The sequence below is a fragment of the Mandrillus leucophaeus genome, unplaced genomic scaffold (genome assembly GCF_000951045.1).
Source record: "Mandrillus leucophaeus isolate KB7577 unplaced genomic scaffold, Mleu.le_1.0 Scaffold410, whole genome shotgun sequence".
NCBI classification, from domain to species: Eukaryota; Metazoa; Chordata; class Mammalia; order Primates; family Cercopithecidae; genus Mandrillus; species Mandrillus leucophaeus.
This window is the reverse complement of record NW_012104366.1, coordinates 309456-320600: the sequence shown is the minus strand read 5'-3', so window position 1 is coordinate 320600 and position 11145 is coordinate 309456. Positions and strand designations below refer to the sequence as shown.

The 11145-nt window shown below is 39.5% G+C and overlaps 1 protein-coding gene across 1 annotated transcript in view; it reads left to right on the top strand.

The window, feature by feature from the left end:
• Positions 1-11145, top strand: part of SNX30 (sorting nexin family member 30) — a 110665-nt gene that overhangs the window by 49592 nt on the left and 49928 nt on the right. The window contains exon 4 of the mRNA XM_011992462.1: positions 8253-8411. Coding sequence (XP_011847852.1) covers positions 8253-8411 — 159 coding nt within the window. The remainder of the gene's footprint in view (positions 1-8252; positions 8412-11145) is intronic.

The following is an 11145-nucleotide window of genomic DNA, read 5'->3' as shown; positions in this document are numbered from 1 at the left end:
TTTTTTTTTTGTAAGAACATGTAACATAAGATGTACATAACGTGTAACATGAGCATGTGACATAAGATCTCTCTTATCACATTTTACAGCATGCAACACCATACAGTCATTCCCCCCCTATTTGTGGTTTTGCTTTCCCTGGTTTCAGTTACCTGTAGACCAAAAATATGACATTGAAATTCCAGAAATAAACAGTTCATAAGTTTTACATTGTTTGCTGTTCTGAATAGTGTGATGAAATATCATGCAGTCCGCCTAGGACATAAATTATCTTTGTCCAGTGTATCCACACTGTAGACACTGCCCACCTGTGCATCCCTTATAACCTCTTGGTTATCAGGCTGGAGATCACAAGAAGAATGAGTACAGTACCATAAGATGTTTTGAGAGAGAAAGAGAAAGGCCATATCCCCATAACACTTATTACAGAATATTATTATAATTGTTCTATTTTATTGTGAATCTCTTACTGTGCCTGATTTGGAAACTAAATTTTATTATAGGTATGTATAGGAAAAAACATATGCATATATAGGTATGTGTATACAGGTGGGAAATTCACTTGAGCCCAAGAGTTCAAGACCAGCCTGGGCAACACAGTGACACCTTGTCTCTAAATTTTATTATAGGTATGTATACATAGGAAAAACATAGTATATACAGGGTTCAGCACCATCCATGGCTTCAGGCATCTGCTGGAGGTCTTGGAACGTATCCCCCTCGGATAAGGGAGGATGACTGTATTGTTAACTGTAGGTACTTTGTACAACAGATATCTGGAACTTATTTATGTTTTATAACACTAGCTTTATATCCATTGAACAACTCCCCATTTCCTGCTCTCCATACCCCCTGGCAACCACCATTCTATTTTCTGCTTCCATATTCATTCAGTGGGTGTGACACTTATTCATTTCCTGGAGCACTAGTTACACAGCAGAGCAATTTCATGATTAGATGGGTGCACGTATTAGATTTGGAAGATGAAGCAGATACATTTAGTAAACACTTGAGTGTTTAATTTTCTCTTGGAAATTTAATGTTTACCTCAGTTTTAATGAAGGAAGGTTTCTGGAAGGATACATTTGTATTATGTACCAAGTTTTCTTTTGAGTAGTAGTAAACTCATAGGAATTAATGAGAATAAATTTGTAATGCAGCAATTGTTTTTTAATATGAAATAATAAAAACTCCATTTTCTAGTTGGTTTCTTCTTTTTTGTACTGTTAAAAATATACCTGCATTTAGCTTACTCAGTGGATAAGTTAATAAGTATTTGAAACGTTGGTTCAACTTCCTGATGCTTTGCATTTAACTGGACTTGGTGACTATTGTTTTTAATCTCTATGCTTGGTGACAAGCTTTTAGTCTCTATGCTCCTTTATTTATTTGGTAGTTATTTTTGCTTAGAAGCAATATTTTCTATTAGTTTGACAAGGGTAGGAGAAATAGGCCTCTGCCATGTAAATATTTAATGTGCGCTAAATATTTGTTGAATTGTTTAGAAGAAGCAAATAAATTGCTAACAAGGAAGTTGGACATTTCAGGATTCAGCAATTGAAAGATTTGTCTAGATTTCCTACCTAGAAATAGCAGCTTTCCATTGACAGTCTGCAAGAAATATGCTATTGTTTCAGATTATAAAACAGCTTTATAAACTACTATGGAATATAAATGAAAATGCTTTACTAGAATACTGAGTACTATCTAATATCAGTATTTCAAGGTTAAACCCTGAAATAACTAACAGATTATTGTAATACTTTGCAAATAGGATTTTTTTTGCAGGATCTAACATATATATGTGTATATTCAGTTTTTTAAAATGTTTTCATTGTAGAAAGTATTAACCATATTGAAGAGATTCAGTACAATGAGTGCCCTTGAAACTCCATCACTCAGTTTCAACATTTATCAGCTCATGGCCAATCTTGTTTCATCTCTGTCCACTCCCTCACCCCTACGCCCAGGTTTTTTTTTTTTTTTTTTTTTTTTAAGCGCCTTAAACAACAGAAATTTATTCTCTTACAGCTCTGGAGGTCAAAAGTCCAAAATCAGTTTTAGTGAGCTAATACCAAGATACAGGCTAGGGCTGCATCCCACCGGAAGGCTCTAGGGGAGAATTTGCTTGCCTGCCTTTTCTAGCTCTTGGGGCCGTCTGCATTCCTGGGCTCATGGCCTCTTTATCTTAAAAGCCAGCAGCATATCTGTCATCTTCTCTGCTTCCACCATCACATCTCCTTTTCTTAAAAAATGGAAGTAAAATCCATATTACATATCACCATTTTAACCATTTTGAAGTATCCAATTCAGTGACTTTTAGTACATTCACAATGTTGTATGACCATCACCACTATTCAGTGTTGTACGACCATCACCACTGTTTAATCCAGAACATTTTCATTAGCCCCAAAAGAAACTTTGTACCCATTAAGGAATCACTCTCAATTCCCTCCTTTTCCCAGCCCGGCTCTAATGAAGAATGCTGTTGTCAACACTGGTGGTTGTATAAGATTTTGTTTGAGTGCTTATTTTCAGTTACCTTGGCTATACAACAAGAAATGGAATTGCTGGAGCATATAGTAATTCTGTGTTTAATTTTTTGAGGAATTGTTCAAACTCTTTTCCACAGTGGCTTATAATTTTATATTCCCACTAGAAATGTATGAGGGCCCAATTTCTCCACATGTTTGCCAACACTTGCTATTTTACTTTAAAAATTCTAGTGGGCATGAAGAAGTAGATCCCAAATGACTTCTTTTTTAAGACAGGATCTCACTCTGTCACCCAGGCTGGAGTGCAGTGGCATTACCATAGCTTACTGCAACCTCCAACTCCTGGGCTCAAGCAATCCTCCCACCTCAGTCTCCACAGTAGCTGGGAATTCAGGTGTGCACCACCATGCCCAGCTAATTTTTTATTTTTTGTAGAGATGGGGTCTTGCTGTGTTGCCTAAGCTGGTCTGGAGCTCCTAGCCTCAAGCAATCCTCCCAGCTTGACCTCCCAAAGTGCTAGGATTATAGACATGAGCCACTGTGCCTGCTTCCCACAATCGATTTTTAAAGACATTTTGGCCTAAACGATATATAGACTTTCTACCTGTAAGTCCTCTCCCCTTTTTGCTTTTTGTTCTCAGTGCTTACAAATTAATAAAAATGCTTCGCATTTGTTAGACATCTGCTGTGTGTTTGGAACTGTGTTGAGCTCTTTTCATTTACATGATGTGATTTACAGACTATAGATGGACTTGATATCACCAGCAACCCAGATTCCTATGTATAAACAACCCAGACAGTAATAGAGGTGAGCCTGAGAGTAGGTGTGTCCCATTAAGGAATCTTGAAATAGGAAATTTCTGCAGCTACATACATTTGGAAATGATAACGCTTATGACAGGAGGAAATTCTGCTTGCAGGAGGATTCACTCTAGGGTTCCTTTAAATAGCAAGTTCCCCCAATTGATGAATCGTAACTTCAATGTGCTCAATCTGAAGAATGGACCCGTATTGTAGAATGTCATCTTTATGTTAAATGAGGCACTCCTAACCACTTACTTGTGCCTCAGGCCATCCTCTCAAGTCCTATTCAGCAGAAGCAAATGAGAGTATCATAACAGGGCTCATGAAGTGATAACAGGAAAATATCCACGGATTTGGTAATTAGAAAGTCACTGGCACTCAATTTTAAAAGGGCCGTTTCTGAACTGGGTAGGGATAGGGCAGAGAAACCCAGCACTGAAGGCAGTATCACAGCCGGTTTTGTTTTGAGGGTTGGGGGAAGGCTGGGGGTTGAGAAATCAATGGGATAGTGTGAAGTCAAGATAAATGACTCCTTTCAAAAAGATAGAATGAGCCAGAAAGGAGAAGGGAGAAGATACAAGGTCAAGGGGTGATTGGATTCATATTTTTTAGGAAGAAAAACCAACCATATTTTTATAGATTCTGGGAATAGAGCTGGATGGACAGGAGATGTTGAAGATACAGAGAAGAGGTAAATGACAGGTGCACCCTAATGAACAAATGGGTCAAGGACACAGATGGAATGCTTAGCTTTAGGGGAGGAGGGGTTGTTGTCCACAGGGACTAAGGAATGGAGGTGAGGGTGATGTCCAGTGGATGGGCTTCTGCGGAGGAAGCAAAATAGGAAATTTCCATCTGATGCTCTTACACCTGGTTCTCACTTCAGAAAGACAGTAATCTGCTTAGCATGAAAAGCTGGATTATGAGAATGGCTGCCTAAAGGAACGGGGGAGAGAAGAACTGACCAGAATAAAGGAATTATCCTAAAGGACAGCCATATCCCATTAAGATAACTTCTTGGTGCTTTGGACTGGGCCAGCATGGGGCTGAGTGGCCTGTTTGTCTGATCCAGCACTGCATTTCAAATATTCTACTCAAGTGTAAGCTCTGATGGGTGTCACACGTGGACATGTTATCCTTGTGTGGCTCTGTAATTTTATTCCTGATTCGATTCCCCTCTCTTCTTTCATTTACAAACCTTTCCGCTGTGTCCTTTGGAACTCCTGCTCTGTTGTAAAGAATCCCCCAGTATTCTTAGCATCTTCTCTAAATATTCCCACCATGTCAAGGGTTAAATGAACACTGGATGTCCGTGAAGATTAGTAGTCCCCTGAAGCTGCTGCCAGTCTTACAACAAAGACACCCAAACTTGTGTGTGTTTACCCTGTGGTAGGAATCATTCAAAGCACTTTGAACATATTAGCTAATTTAATCCTCATGACAACCCTATGAAGTTGATGCTATTAGTTTTTACCTAGCACCACCTTCTTGAGGTACCAAGAGATGTATAGAACTTGACCAAACAAACAGCTAGTAGGTAGCAAAGTCGAAAGATAAACCCGGGAAGCATGGCATCAGAATCTTTACTCTTGACAACTAAAACATACTTTCTAAAGCCCTTTCAAGTTGAGGGCACTGAATTCCCTCATACTCCAAATACTTCTTCTCCGGGGGTGGGGTGTTGGTGTTACCAATTCCTAAATCTTTTCAAGGTTTTGTGTTCTAAATCTAGGTTTACTAGGCCTACTCCAAGTAGCTAGTGTTCTGCTTTTTTGGGTTGGCTAAGCCCACTAATCCTTGTTGCTGTGTCTTTTCTGGTTTGTTTTTGTCCTTCAGGGTTTGTAATTTAAAAAAATCCTCTTTATTGCCATATTAAGGGGGTTTGAGGAGGTTGTGGAGTTAAATGCTTGTGTTTAATGTCCTACTTTGAACTTGAACTGCTAGGTTGGTTTAACATTAGAAAATATATTAATTTACCACTTACCGTATTAAAGGAAAAAGCATGTGATTGTCTCGATAGACCTACTTGGCCATCCTTGTCTTGGTTTATTCCCTAAAGAGACTTGCGTTTTCTAAAGAGGGTGCATCTGCATGAGTGTTCACAGCAGCATTGTTAGTAGCGCCACAAAGCTGTAAACCATTCACACGATCGTGCACATGTTCACAGGCAGGAGAGGAGGTGGACAGTTTGTCATACAGTCAGTTATATAGTGCATGACTATGGAATAGTAAAATTATTTTCCTGTAGCTAAATATGCATCAATATGGATAAGTCGCAGAAAGATAATATTGAATGACAAAAGCGAAGTATACAGTTGTGTACTGCATAATGACATTTCAGTCAGTGGTGGATGGCATATAGATGGTGGTCCCATAAGATTATAATACTGTATTTTTACTGTACGTTTAAATATATTTTCTATGTTTAAATATGTTTAGATACCCAAGTACTTGCCATTGTGTTACAATTGCCTGCAGTAGTCAGTACAGTAACATGCTAGGAGCAATAGCCTATACCGTATAGCCTAGGTGTGTAGTAGCCGCATCATCTAGGTTTGTGTAGGTGCACTCTATGATGTTCACACAATGATTGAAATCGCCTGACAATGTATTTCTCAAAGTGTATCTCTGTCATTAAGTGATACATTAACTGGAGTTTTATTTCTATAAACTTAAAAAACAAGTTCAACGAAACAGCACATTGTTTTAAAACTGACACTTAGAGGGGAGCAATGACCAAAAAGTTGAGGATTGTAATTCCCTCATGGGGGCAGGAATAAGTGGAGATCTGATCAGGGATCTGCTTGACAGGGAGCTTTGTCAATGACACTGTTGTGTCTGTCAAGTTGGGTGGTAGATTAATAAGTACTGGTATTATTCTTATGCTTTATGACTTTGAGATATATATATATTATACTCTTTTATTGTGCTAAAAAACTTAGCACCGTTTTACAGTCTACAATTCAGTGGCGTCAAGTACATTCACAATGTTGTGCAACTATCACCACCTTCTGAAAGTTTCAAAATCACCCTGGAAGGAAACCCTGTACCCATGAAGCAGTCACATCTCATTTCCTCTGATCTCTCCAGCCCCTGGCAACCACTCATCTGCTTTCTGTCTCTACGGGTTTGCCTATTCTGGACATTTCACGTGAATGGAATCATATATATGGACTTTTGTATCTGGCTTCTTTCATTTACTATAATGTTTTTGGGGTTTTTCCACGATGCAACATGTTTTAGTACTTTTTTTTAAATGACCAAATAATAGTCCATTGCATAGATATGCCACATTTTGTTTGCCCATTCACATGTTGATGGACATTTGGATTGCTTCTGCCTTGTAGCCATTGTAAACAGGGCTGTTATGACTATTTGTGTACAAAATTTTGTTTGAGCACCTGCTTTCAATTCTTTTTTTAAAGTTTTTAAAAATGTTTGTTTGTTTGTTTGAGATGAGGTCTCACTCTGTAACCCAGGCTGGAGTGCAGTGGTGCAGTCTCTGCTCACTGCAGCCTCCCCATCTTGTGAGCCTAAGCTGTCTTCCCACCTCAGCCTCCTGAATAGTTGGGACTATAGCTGCAAGCCACCATGCCCAGCTAATTGTTTTTATATTTAATATTTTTGGTAGAGGTGGGGTTTCACCATGTTGTCCAGGCTGGTGTCAAACTCCTGAGCTGAGGCAATCCACCCGCCTCGGCCTCCCAAAGTGCTGGGATTACAACGCCCAGCCTTGCTTTCAGTTCTTTTGGGCATAAACGTGTGAGTGGAATTGCTGAGTTAAATGGTAATTCTGTATTTAACTTATTGAGGAACCACGAAACTGTTTTCCACAGTGGCTGCATGTTTTACATTCCCATCAGCAATGTATAAAGGTTCTGATTTCTCCACATCCTCACCAACGCTTGTTTTTTTTTTTTTTTTTTTTAAGATTATGGCTATCCTAGTAGGTATGAAATGGCATCTCATGATGGTTTTGACTTCCATTTCCCTGATGACTACTAATGTTAAGCATCTTTTCATGTGCTTCTTGGCCATTGGATATCTTCTTTAAAGAAATATCTATTAGATTTAGTGACCTATTTTTTAAGTGTACAATTTTTAAAATATTTCATAGCTCAAATATTTTAAAACAGGTGCATGGCAGATACTTCTTTTCTCTGTGGTAGTAATAATAAAGAAGGCTTTTTAATCAAGCAGTTGATCGAACTGCTATGGAAACAGATTAAAAGCTCAAAGATCCCTTGGTAGGCAGGTAGTTTTAAATTGCCGACAGTATTGGCTCTAAGTCAGTATAATAGAGAAATGTATTTGAGTAAGGGGAATAAAGGAAATTACATTTTAAAGAATTTTTTAGTATAAACCTAAACCAAAAAAATTGGCTCATAAAAGGTATTTTTTTTAGATACATGAATTTACCTAATTTATTCATTCACCAAATATGAATGGGGAATGAAGTACTGGGAGCAGAAGCTTAAAATATTTAAATAAATTTTTACGTGGTTGATGCCTGCCTGCCTGCCTTCCTGCCTGCCTGCCTGCCTTCCTTCCTTCCTTCCTTCCTTCCTTCCTTCCTTCCTCCCTCCCCTCCCCTCCCCTCCCCTGTCCTCTCCTCCCCTCTCCTCTTTTCTTTTCTTCTTGCCATAACTTTTCCATCATACCATGTTTACATCAAGCAATGTAAAAATTACTGTTGAATTTACTCAATAAATATCTACTTTTATGTATTTCAGAGACTATATTTAGTGTTTTATTCCTTGCATTATAAAATTGACAGGACATTTACTCCATGTGTATTTTTCAGAAATCTTTATGTTAATGACTACATGAAGATCTGCCTGATTAAGAAATACTTTTCTTGAACAGAGGGTAATAGAACTGTGTGCCAGCCTGGTGGTTTTTCCTCGCACCATCTCATCCATGACTCTGATTTTGTTCTTCATGTCTTTATAGCCTCTTCCCGAGAAGTTTGTGGTAAAAGGTGTTGTGGATCGTTTTTCAGAAGAGTTTGTGGAGACCAGAAGAAAAGCTTTGGATAAATTTCTAAAAAGAATTACGGATCATCCTGTGCTCTCTTTCAATGAACACTTTAATGTTTTCCTTACTGCGAAGGTAAGGGCAGAAGTTTACATACTCTTCTCCCATATTACCATTCTTGGGGCTCTTTGCTAAAAGCTGTTCTGAGCAAGACTCGGTCTCTACAAAAACTTTTAACAAATAGCCGAGTGTGATGTTGTGCGCCTGTAGTCCCAGCTACCCGGGAGGCTAAGGCAGGAGAATAGCTTGAGCCCAGGAGTTTGAGGCTTCAGTGAGTTATGATCGTACCACTCCACTGCACTGCAGCCTGGGTGACAGAGTGAGACCCTATCTCTTTAAGAAAAAAAAAAAAAAAGCTGTTTTGATCTTTCAGAAGACACCTTCATGAGCGAATGGTTCACTATAACAGGGTTGTCGTAAAATTGGTCTTTTTTTGGGTACCTATGTGCATTAGCATGCTTTTTTTGCATTAGCAAATCCGTATAGATGGATTCTATGTTAATATTTAGGAAATCTATCCCCACCCCCATCGAGGACCCCACCCACTTACAGCAGCAGAGGAAGTTAGAATATTTGCTCTGCCAAAAGCAGAGCTAAGTGTTTCTTTAAACACTTGGCAATATGACTGGGTGAGGCCAGTCTGACCAACAATGGGCACGGAAGAGAAGGAACATTTGAGTGTTTGGTGAGGGTGTTCTTCATAAGGGCACTTTGAGTGATTACTTGCAGCTGCATTTTGCAGACAAGGAAACTCAAGTTCCGGGAACTTGTCCTTGTTCAGGTAGTGTCACTAGGATCTCAAGTTGGGTCTTTGTGGCTGCTGAGTATCAGACTGATACATCCCTGTGTATCAGACTGCCTGATTGTTACTTATCTGCAGCCATGTTCCTTTCAGGTGGACATTTGCCAGATAAAGCATTTGGGTCCCACACAGCTGCCAGATTCTGTGTATTCAAACTCAAGTTGGTTGTCCACTAGCCTTTCTCTACACTTCCCCGTTGGCAGAACCGGCCAGAAAACCCGAGGTGCTGCCCTCCCGCTGTCTGCAGAAATGGGGTCACGTGCTCAGACCCTCCTGCTAGCTTCCCTCCAGTCCCATCTGTTTGGTTTCAGGTATCATGTTCCCATGTTCAGGCCATATGTAACATGTTCCATGTTGGCAAGGGTATTGTGGTCTGGATACTTTCTATTTTTCAAATCTGCAAAATTGAGAAATAGTTATAGATAACGTTAGTTGATATTAAAGACTTCAGAAAGTGTGCCATTCTTCCCTCAATGGAAGCCACATGACAAAGTCCTTTAGTTGTGTTTTATAACCTCAGTTGGCATTGAGCCTTAGCCTTATTGACAACATTCCAATTCAGCGTCTCTTTTTCCCAGAGGCTTTCCCTGCCTACAGGTTGGACTGGTACACTTCTTAAAAATAAGTATTTCCTGGCGAACTGATCCTTAGGTATAATTCCTTCAACTCGTACTCAAAGTACAATACATCCTGTTCTCCAAAAGCACAACTCACTCTCTCCCCCAAGCACAATTCACTCCATTTTCCAGAAAGCCCTCAAGTACAGTCATGTTTACTGAACAAAAAAGAAGAGGGAGGGAAAAGCTTGGACCCCTGGTTGTTAGGAATGTGTGTGAAGAATAAGTAGGAAAGAGGGTGTGTGTGTGAGACAGAGACAGAGAGAGAGAGAAGGATATTTATCTATCTGTGGGCCAAGCAGTATGAAAATGACTTAAAAATTATAAGGTCCTTTACTGCCTTGATCAAAATCCAACTCCGTGTGAGTGAATACAGGAAAGCTAGCTTTAAACAGAACAAATTCTAGCCCTAGTTCAGTACCACTTGCTGAACAAAATGTGCTAAACAGCCTTATCTTTTCTTTAAAATTTTAAAAAATTGTGATAAAATACACATAACATTTACCATCCTAACGATTTCTAAGTGTACAGTTCAGTAGTGTTAAGTATATTTAAATTAGTTATGCAGCTCATCTTCAGAACGTTTGCGTCCTGCAGATCTGAAACTCTATGCCCATTAAATGTCAGCAGCCTATTCCCCCTCTTCCAGCTGCCTCATTTTTTCCTTTAACATACCTTGAATAACTTGATCTTGTTCTTAGATGAGCCACTTACATGTTCTACCTTAGGGAATGCAGAGACGCTCTTCCTTTTCCTTGCGATGACATGAGCTTATCAACCAATTAGAAGTGTCCTTAAGAAGAAGCCAATAAGGCTGTGTGTAGTGACTCATGTCTGTAACACCCAGCACTTTGGGAGGCCAAAGCAGGTAGATCACCTGAGCTCAGGAGTTCATGTCCAGCCTGGGCAACATGGTGAGACCCCATCTCTATATATTAAAAAGCAGCAGCAGCAGCAGCCAGTAATGCTGGGAGAAATGGGGACGCTCAATAGCAACTATATACAAGTCAATATTTTCATCTTTGGCAGAGTGGGTACAGCAATCAGATAGATACTACTAAATAACTTTATTCAACATGTAAATTAACTTGGTTAACTGGGACACCCTTTCACAGCTCTACTCGAAGCGGAGCCTGTGCAGTCCAGTGAGCCCATTTGACTCTAGTCCCACTCATAAAAATGCTGTCTGCAGAGGTAATCCCAAGGACTCTGAGGCTTCAGTTATAGTCTTGTGAAGGCCTCGAGCCTTTGAGGATGTTTCTTGTCTAGAATGTGGGAGGACAGGATGGAAACTCTAGACCTACTTGGCCATCCTTGTCTTGGTTTATTCCCTAAAGAGACTTGCGTTTTCTAAAGAGGGTGCATCTGCATGAGTGTTCACAGCAGCATT